The 15,820-nt window shown below is 36.2% G+C and overlaps 1 protein-coding gene across 1 annotated transcript in view; it reads left to right on the top strand.

The window, feature by feature from the left end:
* The window catches only part of CFAP54 (cilia and flagella associated protein 54), a 302,579-nt gene that overhangs the window by 53,804 nt on the left and 232,955 nt on the right, over positions 1–15,820 (top strand). The window contains exons 16-19 of the mRNA XM_059402309.1: positions 594–722; positions 1,110–1,236; positions 14,470–14,556; positions 14,649–14,770. Of these exons, the coding sequence (XP_059258292.1) occupies positions 594–722; positions 1,110–1,236; positions 14,470–14,556; positions 14,649–14,770 (465 nt within the window). The remainder of the gene's footprint in view (positions 1–593; positions 723–1,109; positions 1,237–14,469; positions 14,557–14,648; positions 14,771–15,820) is intronic.

The raw sequence follows: 15,820 nt of genomic DNA, 5'->3' as shown, positions 1-15,820 counted from the left end.
TATAGAGGATTTCAGTTATCTGCATGTATGTGTTTGCTTTATTTCCTAAGTTTACTAGAGAAATATGGGAAATTTGAAAGTTTGAACAAAGCTGGATGCTCTTTGTATTATTCTCTCTCTGTGAGAATAATTAGAATTAAAAGGTATTTAGTTTTTGAAAATCAGGATATACACCATTGGATTTGTTTGCCTATGCATCTAGATATCCAGCTCTGAGATTTAAAAAAAAATTAACCTTCAAAATGAAGTGTGTGAAAATGATAAATTTTGTGAGTTATATTTTAAAAAATTACCTCTACATTTGGTACAGTCAGAATTTTGAAAACCATAAAAGGAAGATATATACATGTTTACAAAAAGCTTAATTTATCCTTGGAAAAATGATGAATTGTATTTATTATTTCACTTTTATCAGTAGTACTCCACATTAAACAAAGACAAATACACTTAGTAAAAAATTTAATATTGTTGCTATTGAATAGACTACTTAAATTTTTTTACTTGGTTTGAATTATTATTGAAAGAAATTTGAAAATGTTATATATGATTTTCCCTTAAGTGTTATTTTTGTTTTATTTATAAAATTACTTTAGAAGAAACCTGTGGAACAGTTATTTTTGGCTTATGAACTCCTTGACAAAGCAATTGATGGAATAAATTTGAATTGCATGTTAACTGCTTTACCAAATGGATCATCAGTGATTGACCATTGCTATGCCAAGGTAAATGGGAAACTCTTAATGAGATTGAAGTCCATGTTACTTAGCTAGGAAGAGGGCTGGCCCTACAAGTAGGTGAGTAAAGCATGATTTGTGGTGGCTTTAGTCTCATTGGCCAGAAAGCTATTCCCTTCTTCCCAAAAGAAATCAAGGAGAGTGAGGAGTCTTTAAATTTGTTATTGAAGAGACCACGGGTGAATTTGAAAACAGATTTATTAACATGTGAACCAGATTGCAAAGAGTTGAGAAGTGAGCAGAATTTAAAGGCTTAGAGTAAAATGATAACTTGAGTAATAATAGGACAGAGCTATTTTTAGCTAAAGACATACTAAAAATAGCATGTTTTGATAACTGTATTTCTTTTTTATTTTTACTTCAATCCTTCCAAAGTATGCCCAGGATATAGATGGAGACATTTGCAAACCAGTCACACCAAATAATTTCATGATGGATTTGCATCTCGAACTAATTCAAGCGCAGCACCATGTAGCTGTTGTGCTTCTTGACCAATTGCAAGGTAGTAGTGATCAAAGCAAATGATTTGTTCTGTATCAATTTTAAGATAAGTTCAAGAACAGTAAATAATTTGTAAATTATGTTCTTGCTGATGGAGTGTTTTCCAGATAAATTTCATTCTTTTCTTTTCCCTGATTAATATCAATAGATGCCTTTCATTATTGCTGTATATCCTGCATAGCAAATCAATTAGTGTACTTCTAAAAAATTAAATTAGCTTTGTTTGAGTTATAGTAAATTATAAATACCCAGGAACCACATTATGTTTGGTATAAATAAGATACAGCCTCTAATTTTGAGCTTCTAGAAAAGTAAGCCAATTGTAACAGTTGAGATTAAATTAACAAAAGTGGGCTTAGAGTATCTGCTGTGGGCACACAGAACAGGAGTATCAATAATAAACGAGTCAGGGATGGCTTCCTGGGAGAAGTGATAGTTGACCAGAAGGCTAGAAAATATCTTCATGAAGAACGAAAAGAAACAGTAATTTGGATAGAGAAAATAGCCTTTAGCAAGCTGGAAAGCAGACAATTGCATGGCACAGTTTAGGAACTGCTGGAATTCTCTTATGGCTAGAATAAAGACCATACACTAGAGAATGACACAGATAAACCTAGTGATGTAGATCACAGTTAAATCTTGAATAGCTATAAGTGGCTTATATTTATCCTGGAAGCTACTGAAAAACCTAGAAAGACATTTCTGACAGTAATCTTAGAGCACACATGACTTGGATCTAAGTTCTTTTGGCCTCATTATGAGGAAAGGAGTTCAAAACATTTTTTTTATTAAAAGATGTCAATAGTAATATTAGTGTGCCTACAGATAACACATTTGCTCGAGTTCCAAATAAGATTTAACATCATTATGTATAAAAACTGAAGTTAAATTTTGATACAACCAAGTTATTCTTGGCAGGATTATATAGCCAGTATTCATTTAACAACTACTTCATTAAAATTACTGACTAATTATAGTATAGTACATAGTGTTCCAGCTTAATATGACCTCTGATTGCTGTCTAAAGCATTCTAATCTGAAGGGATACATGCACCCTGATGTTTACATTAGCATTATCAGCAGTAACCAAATTATGGAAAGGGCCCAAATGTCCATCAGTTGATGAATGGGTAAAGAGGATGTGGTATATAATCTATAGTGGAATATTACTCAGCCAAAAAAAAGAATGAAACCTGGCCATTTGCAATGACATGGTTGGAGCTAGAGAGTATAATGCTAAGCAAAATAAGTCAGAGAAAGACAACTACCATATGATTTTATTAATATGTAAAATTTAAGAAACAAAGCAAATGATCACAGGGGTAAAAAAGAGAGCAGCAAACCAAGCTACAGACTCTTAATTATAGAGAACAAACTGATGGTTACCAGAGGGGAGTTGGATAGGAATGGGTTAAATAGGTGATTGGGATGAAGGGGTATGTGTGTTGTGATAAGCACCTGGTGTTGTATATAAGTGTGGAATCACTGAATTGTATACCAGAAACTAATAGTACACTATATGTTAACTAACCGGTATTTAAATAAAAACCTAAAAATAAATTTAAAGCTTTCAGATGTCACATCATATATACAACTAAATATATTTAATCAAATATTAATTAATTAATTTTCAAGTACAAACTTCCCCCCCCCCAGGTTATTAAGATATAATTGATGGATAGCATTATGTAGCATAAAATGTACAAAAGTATTGATTTTATAAACTAATATATTGCAAAATTATTACCATCATAACATTAGCTAACACCTCTATCATGTCACATAATGCCATTTCTTTTTTGTGGTAAGAACACTTAAGATTTACTCACTTAGCAATTTCTAAGTATATACTATGTATTGTTAACTATAATTACCATGTCATACATAAGATCCCTAGAATTTACTCACCTTATAACTGAAAGTTTGTATCATTTGCCTGATATCTCTCTATCTCCTTCCACTTCCCCTTTGGCTCCTAGTAACCGCCACTCTGCACTCTAAATTAATAAATTTAGCTTTCTTAGATTCCACATATAAGTGATATCATACAGTATTTGTCTGACTTATTTCAGTTACCATCATGCCCTCAAGGTCCATCCATGTTATTGCGAATGGCAGGACTTCCTTCTTTCTCATGGCTGAATAATATTCCATGATATGTGTGTGTATATAGGTTGTTTACATATCTTGACTCTTGTGAATAATGATGTAGTGAACATGGGAGTGCAGGTATCTTTGAGATCTTATTTTCATTTCCTTTGAAGATATATCCAGAAAGGGATTGCTGGATTATATAGTAGTTTGTTTAGTTTTTTTTTTTTTTTTTAAGATTTATTTATTTATTTATTTTTAGGGAGAAAGAGGGTGTGGGAGGGGCACAGGGAACGAATCTCAAGCAGATTCACCACTGAGCATGGAGTTCAATGTGGGGCTTGATCTCAGGACCCTGAGATCATGACCTGAGCCAGAAATTAAGAGTTGGACACTTAGCTGACTGAGCCACCCACGCACCCGTATTTTTAATTGTTTGATGAACCTCCATAGTGTTTTCCACCGTGGCTGATCCAATTTCCATTCCCACCAGTAGTGTGCAGGTGTTGCCTTTGTTCCACATCCTCCCCAGCATTTATTCTCTCTTGTTTATTATTTTTTTAATTTTTATTTTTTTAAGGTTTTATTTATTTACGAGAGAGAGAGAAAATGAGAAGGGGGGGAGGGACAGAGGGTGAAGCAGACTCCCTGCCCAGCCAGGAGCCCAATGTGGGACTTGATCCTTGGGCTTAACTAACTGAGCCACCCAGATGCTATCTCTTATCTTTGTGATGATAGCTATTCTAACAGATGTGAAATAGTACCTCATTGTGGTTTTGATCTGCATTTTCCTGATGATTAGTGACTTTGAGCATCTTTTCATGTACCTGTGGCCATTTATATGTCTTATTTGGAAAAAAGTCTATTCAGTTCTCTCTCTCCATTGTTTGTTTTTTTTTTACTATTGGGGTTGTATGACTTCTTTAAATATTTTGGATATTAACCCTTATGAGATATATGATTTGCAAATATTTCCTTCCATCCTGTATGTTACCTTTTCATTTTGTTTATTCTTGCTGTGCAGAGATTTTTTTATTTGATGTAGTCCCATTTAATAATTTTGTTGTTCTTGTCATTACTTGCTTTTTTTTTTTTTTTTTTAAAGATTTTATTTATTAATTTGACAGAGAGAAATCACAAGTAGACGGAGAGGCAGGCAGAGAGAGAGAGAGAGAGGGAAGCAGGCTCTCCGCTGAGCAGAGAGCCCGATGCGGGACTCGATCCCAGGACTCTGAGATCATGACCTGAGCCGAAGGCAGCGGCTTAACCCACTGAGCCACCCAGGCGCCCCACTTGCTTTTTTTTTTAATGTATTTTGTGTTGTTGTTATTATTTGTGTCTTATCCAAAAAAAGTAGTTGCTGAGACCAATGTCAAGAAACATTTTCTCAGGGTGCCTACATGTCTCAGTCATTAAGCATCTGCCTCGGGCTCAGGTTGTGATCCCAGGATCCTGGGATCAAGCCCCGCATTGGGCTCCCTGCTCAGTGGGAAGCCTGCTTCCCCCTTTCTCACTCCCCTTGCTTGTGTTCACTCTCTCGCTGTCTTTCTGTCAAATAAATAAATAAAAATCTTAAAAAAATAAGGAAGAAGCATTTTGTCAATGCTTTCTGCTAGGAATTTTATGGTTCCCATTCTTAAGTTTAAAATTTTCATCCATTTAAAGTTACTTTTTGAGTGGTATTAGACAGAGGTCTAATTTCATTCTTCTGCATATATATATCCTGTTTTATATGCTTTTTCCAGTTAAGTATTCTTTTCCCCCCCATTAAGTATTCTTCACTGCATTGTCTAATATTAATTGGACATATACACCTAGATTTGTTTCTGGGCTCTTGATTCTGTTCTATAGTCTGTGTGTCTAATTTTATGTCAGTACCATACTGTTTTTATTGCTATGACTTTTTAGTATAGTGTGAAATCAGAAAGTCTGGTATCTTCACTTTTGCTGTTTCTTAGGTAATTTTTTCTGGTCCATGAATGGATGCTAAATTTTTATTACAGAATGTGTGTGGCGGGGAGGGATGTCTTATGCTGCCACAATGCTGACATCACCTTTCTGTCCTGTTCGTTTATCTAGAATAAGACTTCCTACTCTTTCTTTTATGACACACTTTTGAGGATATGTTTCTAGAACATTCTACAATCTGAATTTTCTTAGTAGTTTTTTCATGATTACATAGGTGATGTTATAAAGATCTCATTGTACCACATTAGGGTGCACTTATTGTTCATTTTTCCTATGATTGGTGAGGAAAACTGCTTTTGTTTTGTTAAGGTGGTATCTACCGGATCTCTCCAATGTAAAGCCATCTTACCCTTTTTGTTTTTTGTTTTTTTTTTTTTTTAAAGATTTTATTTATTTATTTGACAGAGAGAAATCCCAAGTAGATGGAGAGGCAGGCAGAGAGAGAGAGAGAGGGAAGCAGGCTCCCTGCTGAGCAGAGAGCCCGATGCGGGACTCGATCCCAGGACCCTGAGATCATGACCTGAGCCGAAGGCAGCGGCTTAACCCACTGAGCCACCCAGGCGCCCCCATCTTACCCTTTTTGTAAAGAAAAAATAATTGGTATGTCAAGTGATGCTTTGAGATGGAATAAATGTGCTATTTCCCAACAGATTTTCACCCAATGGTTTAGCTTCCATTGGTGATCCTTCTAGAATTAATTATTACAATGGTTGGGTACAGTGATTTTCTGATTATTCTGCTGAATTTGTTTATTGACCTTCTTTTGTAAAGAACTGTCACTACTTTGCCTCTTTTAATTTGTGGAGTTACACTATGTATTGAATTTTGTTTTTATTAAATCACTTAAAATCATTTACTGTCATTGTTCTTCTGATGTTCAAAGTTACACATTTTGCCAGTGGGAGGTCTTGAACTGGATTCTGTGTTTTTAATATCTCTCCATTATTCTTTGAGCAAGTTTTTGTTCATTGCCCAACTAAATGTTACAGACATATGATGTGTGTGTGTGTGTGTGTGTGTGTGTACACACAGGCATATTGGAAGTTCTTTCTGATATTGCCAATTCAAGGTCCCAACACTTTGAAAATCCGAAGTTCTACATTTCACTTTTGAATTTGGCCTCTCTCATGTTGAGAACTCTGGTTCCCAACAATATCGATGTAATAACTCATTTGCTTTATCCTGCCATATTAACAAAGGACTTTCAGAATTATTAAACCAATACTACCATTAAGAATTAACCTGCTAAATAAGTTCAGTATTCCTTTGCAGTTCATTACATCTTTAGAATATACCACACATTAGATAGCGGTGTTCAGGCTTACTTGAATTAATTTTATTTTTTGTATGGTTATGTTTCCAGTTGATATATATTTAGGACAACTTGTTTTATTTGCATTCTGTTTATATATAAAATTTCCTTTTTAAAATTCTCTTATCCTTTTATATTTTATTTTCAACATTTACACTGTTTCAAAACTGTTTCTTAAAAGACTTGCTGGATGTAGAGGGAAGCAAATAAAAATGAAAATATCTCTGTGTCATCATGTATAGTTTTTTACTGGTCCACTTAGAATAACAATCTTGAATATTTTTTGATTTTAAAATACTTGGATTAGAAATGTATTTCCAAATGTGAATGGCATTTATGTCAGGTTTTCTCTAAGAAAACTAGCCTATAATTCTCACTTAGTAGCTATATTATCCTCTGTAATGAAGTGGAATCTGTTTAGAGTTACTAACTAGTTCATTCTCTAATTGTTATCCATAAATCTCTGAAGACCAAGTGATCCTCTGAGTTTTTATCAGAGACTATTTAACGATACTGATAGTAGACTTGAGCTCAGATTGAAATGGAATTAGTTATTATTCCTTTGCTGTATCTCTGGATCTCCTTGATGTTTTTGTCCGCTTATTGAACTATCACCCCAGCACAGATTTTCACTTTTTTCCTCCTTTTTTCACTCATGCATGCTGCTGCCAGACTATTGTTGCCTAAATACTATTTTTGTTATTCTTTTTTTTTAATTTTATTTTTTTATTTTTGAGGTGGGGGGAAGGGCAGAGGGGAAGGGAGAGAGAGAATCCTAAGCAGGCTGCATCCATAATGTTGAACCTGTACAGGGCTCGATATCACAACCCTGAGATCTCGACCTGAGTTGAAATCGAGAGTCAGACACTCAAGAGATTGAGTCACTGAGGTGCCCCTTTTGTCATTCTTATTAAGGAACTTGACAATGGTTGCCTGTTGATGACAGTGGTATTAAATATGACTATCTGTATTGGGCATTCAGAGTTTTCTTGCAGTCCCATCTTTTTCTTCAAGGATTATAATCATGAGAGCTATCAGTTAATTAGCACTTATAATACCCCAGGTACAGAAAGAATGATGCATTATTTTCTTCTTTGTATTGCTGTCTCCATGCAGCTAAATTCCCTTATCCTTCACCATTAAAGAAACCTTATATTCTTGGGACGCCTGGGTGGCTCAGTGGGTTAAAGCCTCTGCCTTCGGCTCAAGTCATGATCTCAGGGTCCTGGGATCAAACCCTGCATCAGGCTCTCTGCTCAGTGAGGAGCCTGCTTCCTCCTCTTTCTCTGCCTGCCTCTCTGACAACTTGTAATCTCTATCAAATAAATAAATAAAATATTAAAAAAAAGAAACCTTATATTCTTTAATGCTACCTGCTGGCATCTTTTCGTCAATCAATCATCATCCCATGGCATTAGCACAAATAATTAAACCTCAATAAATGGGGTTTATTGTAAGGTTACTACACGTACAGGGACAGAAACAAAATATTGCCAAGTCTTTTGAGGACCAGACCTGGAAAATCAAGAATCAGTGAAACATTCTCCATCTTCCTGGGCCAGCATACTTTTATTCTCTTTATCATTCTCTTTTTCCTGGACTACCATCCATAATGGTCCTTCCCAACTATACACCAGAATCTTTCACTGCCCATAGTCAACTGGCAATAATTTGTGTGTTAATTGAAAATCTTGGAAGAGGAGAATGGAAGTCTTCATGGCATGCTCTGAGCTCTTGCAGGGATCATGGATGAAGTAGTTTTAAAAAGTTTATAAAAAGGAAAGTGAACAAAAGTAGGTTGGATCCTATTTATAACTTTTAAGATTTTTTTAAAAAAGGTATAGAAAATCAAATATTTTTATAATTTAATTTTTTAAAATTTTATTTAAATTCAATTAGCCAACATTTAGGACATCCTTAGTTTCAGATGGAGTTCAGTAATTCATCAGTTGCATATAACAACCAGTGTTCATCACGTCACATGTCCTTTTTAATGCCCATTGCCCAATTACCCCATCTCCCCACTCACCTCTACTCCAGCAACCCTGTTTGTTTCCTGTGGTTGAGTCTCTCATGGCTTTTTTTCCTATCTGATTACTTTCCATTAAGTTTTCCTTCCCTTCCCCTATGATCCTCTTTGCTCTTTCTGATATTCCATATATGAGTGAAACCATATGATAATTGTCTTTTTCTGATTGACTTACTTCACTCAGTATAATACCCTCCACATTCCATCCACATTGATGTAAGTGGTAAGCATTCATTCTTTCTGATGGCTGAATAATATTCCTATATGTATGTATGTATGTGTGTGTATGTATATGTGTGTGTATATATATATATATATATATATATATATATATATATATATATATACACATTACATCTTTATCCATTCATCTATTGATGAACATCTCTGCGTTTTCCATAGTTTGGCTATTGTTGCTATAAACATTGGGGTGCAGTTGCCCCTACAGATCACTACAGCTGTATCTTTAGGATAAATCACCCAGGAGTGCAATTGCTGGGTAACAGGGTAGCTCTATATTTAACTTATTGGGGAATCTCCATACTGTTTTCCAGAGTGGCATTCCAAGTTACATTCCCACCAACAGTATAAGAGGGTTCCCCTTGCTTTGCATTGTTGTCAACATCTGTCATTTCCTGACTTGTTAATTTCAGCTATTCTAACTGGTGTGAGGTGGTATTTCACCGTGGTTTTGATTTGTATTTCCCTGATGGCGAGTGATGTTGAGCAGTTTTTCATGTGTCTGTTGGCCATCTGGATGTCTTCTTTGCAGAAATGTCTGTTCATGTCTTCTGCCCATTTCTTGATTGGATTATTCTTTGGGTGTTGAGTTTGATAAGTTCTTTATAGATTTTGGATACTAGCCCTTTATCTGATATGTCATTTGCAAATATCTTCTCCCATTCTGTCAGTTGTCTTTTGGTTTTGTTGACTGTTTTCTTTGCTGTGCAAAAGCTTTTGATCTTGATGAAGTCCCAAGTAGTTCAGTTTTGGCTTTGCTTCTGTTGCCGTGGGTGATGTTTCTAGGAAGGAGTTGCTGTTGCTGAGGTCAAAGAAGTTGTTACCTGTGTTCTCCTCAAGGATTTTGATGGATTCCTGTCTCATACTGAGGTCTTTCATCCATTTTGAGTCTATTTTTGTGTATGGTGTAAGGAAATAGACTAGTTTTATTCTTCTGCATGGGTGTGTCCAATTTTCCCAAAACCATTTGTTGAAGAGATGGTCTTTTTTCCACTGAACATTCTTTCCTGCTTTGTCGAAGATTAGTTGATTAAAGAGTTGAGGGTCCAATTCTGGATTTTCTTTTCTGTTCCATTGATCTATATGTATGTTTTTGTGCCAGTACCATACTGTCTTGATGATGACAGTTTTGTAATAGAGCTTGAAGTCTGGAATTGTGATGCTGTCAGCTTTGGTTTTCTTTTTCAACATTGCTCTGGCTATGTGGGGTCTTTTTTGGTTCCATATAAATTTTAGGATTATTTGTTCCATTTCTGTGAAAAATGTTGATGGTATTTTGAAAGGGATTGCTTTGAATGTATAGATTGCTCTAGGTAGCATAGACATTTTCACAATACTTATTCTTCCAATCCATGAGCTTGGAATATTTTTCCATTTCTTTGTGTCTTTCTCAATTTCTTTCATAAATGTTCTGTAGTTTTCTGAGTACAGATTCTTTGCCTCTTTGGTTAGGTTCATTCCTAGATATCTTATGTTTTGGTGCAGTTGTAAGTGAATTGATTCCTTAATTTCTTTTCTGTCTCATTGTTAGTGTATAGAAATGCAACTGATTTCTCTGCATTTATTTTATATCCTGCCACTTTGCTGAATTCTTGTACAAGGTCTAGGAATTTTGGGGTGGAGTTTTTTAGGTTTTCTACATAAAGTATCATGTCATCTGTGAAGAGTGAGAGTTTGATTTCTTTGCTGATTCGGATGCCTTTTATTTCTTTTTGTTGTCTGATTGGTGAGGCTAGACTTTCTAGTACTATGTCAAACAACAGTGGTGAGAATGAGCATCCCTGTCATGTTCTTGACCTTAGGGGAAAAGCTCTCAGTTTTTCACCATTGAGAATGATATTCACTGTGGGCCTTTTATAGATGAGTTTTTGTATATGGCTTTTATGATACTGAGTTAGGTTCCCTGTATTCCTCCCTGTGCAGAGTTTTAATCAAGAAAGTATGCTGTATTTTGGCAAGTACTTTTTCACTGCTAATTGAGAGGATCATATAATTCTTGTCCTTTCTTTTATTAATGTGATGTATCATGTTGATCGATTTGCAGATGTTGAACCACCCTTGCAGCCTGGGAATAAATCCTACTTGGTAGTGGTGAATAATGTTTTAAATGTACTGTTAGATCCTATTAGCTAGTATCTTGGTGAAAATTTTGGCATCTATATTCATTAAGGATATTGTTCTATAATTCTCTTTTTGGTGGGGTCTTTATGGGGTTTTAGGATCAAGGTAATGCTGGCCTCATAGAATGAGTTTGGAAGTATTCCTTCCATTTCTTTCTTTTCTTTCTTTTTTTTTTTTTTAAGATTTTATATATTTATTTGACAGAGATCACAAGCAGGCAGAGAGGCAGGCAGAGAGAGAGAGGGGAAAGAAGGCTCCCTGCTGAGCAGAGACCCTGATGCGGGGCTCGATCCCAGGACCCTGAGATCATGATCTGAGCCGAGGGCAGAGATTTAACCCACTGAGCCACCCAGGAACCTCCCATTTCTATTTTTTGAAACAGCTTCAGAAACATAGGTATTAGTTCTTTTTTAAAGTTTGATATATTACCCCTGGGAAGCCATGTGGCCCTGGACTCTTGTTTGATGGGAGATTATTGATTACTGCTTCAATTTTCTTGTTGGTTATGGGTTTGTTGAGGTTTTCTATTTCTTACTGTTTCAGTTTTGGTAGCTTATAAATTTCTAGGAATACATCCATTTCTCCCAGATTGCCTAATTTGTTGGCATATCATTGCTCTTAGTATGATCTTAAAATTGTTTGTGTTTTCTTGGTGTTGGTTGTGATCTCTCCTCTTTCATTTATGATTTTATTTGTTTGGGTCCTTTCTCCTTTCTTTTTGATAAGTCTGGCCAGGGATTTATCGACCTTATTAATTCTTTCTAAGAACCAGCTCCTAGTTTTGTTGGTCTGTTCTACTGTTCTTTTGGTTTTTATTTCATTCATTTCTTTTTTTTCGCCAAGATTTTATTTTTTTATTTGAGGGGGGCGGGCACAAGCAGGGGGAGTTGCAGGCAGAGGGAGAAGCGGGCTCCCTGCTGAGCAAGGAGCCTGATGTGAAACTCAATCCCAGGACCCTGGGATCATGACCTGAGCTGAAGGCAGACACTTCACTGACTGAGCCACCCAGGCATTCCTATTTCATTCATTTCTGCTCCAATCTTTGTGATTTCTCTTCTCCTCCATGGTTTAGGCTCTATGTGTTGTCCTTTTTCTAGTACCTTTAAGTGTAAGGTTCATATGTATATTTGAGACTTTTCCAGTTTCTTGAGAAAGACTTATATTGCTGTGTAGTTCCCTTTTAGGATCTCCTTTGCTGTATTCCAAAAGTTCTGAACAGTTGTTTTTTCCTTTTTATTTGTTTTCATTTTAAAAATTCTTTAATTTCCTGATTGACTCATTCATTCTTTAGTGGGATGCTCTTTAATCTCCAAGGATTTGAGTTCCTCCTAAATTTCCTCATGTGATTCAGTTCAAGTTTCAAAACACTGTGGTCTGAAAATATGAAGGGAATAATTCCAGTCCTTTGATACTGGTTGAGGCCTGATTTGTGACCTAATATGTGTTCTTTTTTTTTTAAAAAAATATTTTATTTATTTATTCAACAAGAGGGGGAGAGAGAGAGAGTGAGCACACAGCAGGGGGAGCAGCAGGCAGAGGAAGAGGGAGAAGCATACTTCCCCACCAAACATGGAGCCCAATGTGGGGCTTGATCCAAGGACCTGGGAAATGACCTGAGCTGAAGGCAGACACTTAATCACTGAGCCACCTATCTGTCCCATTTTGGAGAATGTTCCATGTGGACTTGAGAAGAAGTGTAATTCTTTTGCTTTAGGATGGAATGCTTTGTATATATCTGTGAAATCCATCTGATCCAGTGTGTCATTCAAAGCCCTTGTTTCCTTCTTGAGATTCTCTTAGATGATCTGTCCATTGCTGTGAGTGGAGTGTTGAAGTCTGCTACTATTATTATATTATTATCAATATGTTTCTTTAATTTTGTTATTAATTGGTTGATAAAATTTGCTGCTCCCAAGGTAGGAGCATAAATATTTATAGTTGTTAGATATTCTTGTTGGATAGACCCTTTAAGTATGATACAGCATCCCTCCTCATCCTTTACTATAGTCTTTGACTTAAAATCTTATTTGTCTGATAAATAAGGATTGCTACCCCAGCTTTCTTTTGACATCCATTAGCATGATAAATTGTTCGCCACCCTCTCACTTTCAATCTGGAGGTGTCTTTTGGTCTAAAATAGGTCTCTTGTAGACAGCATATGGAGGGGACTTGCTTTTTTATCCATTCTGATACCCTGTGTCTTTCGATTGGAGCATTTAGCACACTTATATTCAGAGTTACTATTGATAGATATGAATATAGTGCCATTGTATTACCTTTAAAGTCACTGTTTCTGTATATTATCTCTGTTCCTTTCTGGTATGTGTTGCTTTTGGGCTCTTTCTTCCCTTACTGGATCCCCTTTAATATTTCTTGCAGGGCTTGTTTCATGATCACAAATTCTTTTAGTTTCTGTTTATCCTGGAAGATTTTTGTTTCTTCTCCTATTCTGAATGATAGCCTTGCTGGATAAAGTATTCTTGGCTGCATGTTTTTCTCATTTAGTACCCTGAGTATATCATGCTAGCCCTTTCTGGCCTGCCAGGTCTCTGTACCAATCCTTCCTGGGGAAGGAGAGGGGAATCTCACCAAGTCTCTGCTATTCCCTGGGCCCCTGCTCTGGGAGCAATTGCCCAAATCTGTGTGCACTCTTGCCACTCCTTCCAAGGAGGAAGGAGGGCCACTCCTCTTGCTGGGCCCCTGCTTGGAGAGGCAGTCCCTTGCCATAGTTTATGTTTTATGGCAACACCTACCTGAAAGCCCACTCCAGGGCTTGCTAATTGTAACCAGCTTTCCTGCTCCAATGCCTGGGAACTCTGCTACACTCTGGCATCTCCATTCATTCTGTGACCCTGGAGATTCTGAGACCACACTGTCCCAGATAGGATTGTGCTCCTCTTCACCATCTGAGCACCTTTCAGGCAGGGACATTTCTCACAGGAGCAGACTTCTAGAAGCTCCGATTTTTGCATTCCATTGCTATAACACTTTCTAGCAGCTAGCTTATGGAGGTTCCCTCCCACCATGGTTTATTTTCTGATATATCCCCTCAGATTCACTTTTCCGTACCTCCTACTTTGCAAAAAGTAGTCACTTCTCTATTTGTAGAATTGTAGCAATTCTTTCCTTAGCTCTCAGGTTGAATTCACAGGTGTTCAGAATGATTTGATAGATATCTAGCTGAATTCAAGGTCAAGGGACCAGGTGAATTGGGGGTCCCCTACTCTTCTGCCATTTTCCCTCTCCATCTATAATTTAAATATTTTTCATGTCCTCAGGCATACTGTGGCACATAGAGGAGAATTTGTCATTATAGTAGATTTATTTGAGTTTTTATGTATTGATGAAAAAAGGTGACATATGAGAGGAAGCAATAATTTTACAAATAGATAGTTACCCTTTAATATTCAGAAAATATTTCCATTTTTGGACACAAATCTAATTGTAATGTCAGTCTCCTCTTTCTTCTTCAGTTTTGCAGACTACAACTGTTATCAAACACATATCTACCAAAGGTCCAGAAAAGCTAAAACAACTTGGAAACATTGACTGTTTTACAGGTAATTAAAATTGGGATAAACTGTTTTTCTAAAAACTTTTGAAGATAGTTTTCATGTTTCCGTTTTGATAAAATGTTTGTTTTCTGTTTCAGAATTGAGTGTAATGAATAAAATAAGGAAGAATAAGCTGTCCAAAGCAATTTACTTGATGCAGAAAGCTCTTCTAATATCTGAGAAAGATGCAACCTCTACATCTTCACACAACCTTTTGATGGTAACAACATGCCATTCCTTTTTTTGGTCCTGACATATAACCTTTGTTAAATGAATGGTTTAGTTCACTTTGTTAAAAATAATGTGTTGCCCTTAACGTTAGATTATGAACTTTCAGGTTCCTTTATCTAGTCTTCTCTTTGAGTTTAACAGTTTTGAACTGGGAAACTAATCTATATTACCCATCCCGAACTCTACTGAAATGAGAGATCCTCTCTATGTATTCTCTCTATGTAGGGGCAACTTACATAGGAAGCCAAATAAAATCAGAAGGATTAAAAATGAGGGAAACTATAGAACTTAAGTGACACTTAATGCACTCCTTACTATGGAATTAAAATACTTCAAGTCCATTGGCTCAGATGCCTTCTCTTAGATGGATGCTGCTAGTTTATTTTTTACTCTGGCCTGGAAATTGTTCTCTCTTCTTACCGATTCATTGTATGTTGATTTTAGAATTTAAATTCTTGAGGATACTCACATTTCAAGGTAGAGGATTTTTAAAAAATTTTGTCCCTGTGTATTACCCATAAAAATTTGATGGTATTGGCTGAGTAAATGGCACATGGTGAAGTAGAGGATGATGCTACAAGCAGTTTGGCTGATAAGAAAAAAAAAATAGGTCAAAGCTGGGGAAAGGATACAGAGTTTAAGAGAAAAAGTTTCACATATTTATATAATGAGTATGAGGAGCCAGAAGAAAAGAGAGAAATTGAAGATATGAGAGGGGTTAATAATAGAGCACAGTCCTATTAGAAGAGGGAAGGAGATGAGATTCAAAACACAGATAAAGTGATTCATCTTCAATGGAGGGTAGGCAACAGAGCAGACTCCTCATCCTCTGATACAAAAAAGAAGGAGGAATAGATCAATGTAGATTTGAGAAAGCCTATTGGTGTGGAGGCAGAGAGTTGAGTTTATGCCTTATGTCAATCATCTGATAAAGCAGGAGGCAAGCATATCTGCCAACAATGGAGAGCAAAGGTGGACAGTTGGACCCAGGAGAGAGAAGACGATTAGAGAGTGGAGTGGAATGGATGAGGAATGGATG

The sequence above is a fragment of the Mustela nigripes genome, chromosome 6 (genome assembly GCF_022355385.1).
Source record: "Mustela nigripes isolate SB6536 chromosome 6, MUSNIG.SB6536, whole genome shotgun sequence".
Lineage (NCBI taxonomy): Eukaryota > Metazoa > Chordata > Mammalia > Carnivora > Mustelidae > Mustela > Mustela nigripes.
This window is presented reverse-complemented; position numbering and strand designations above follow the sequence as displayed.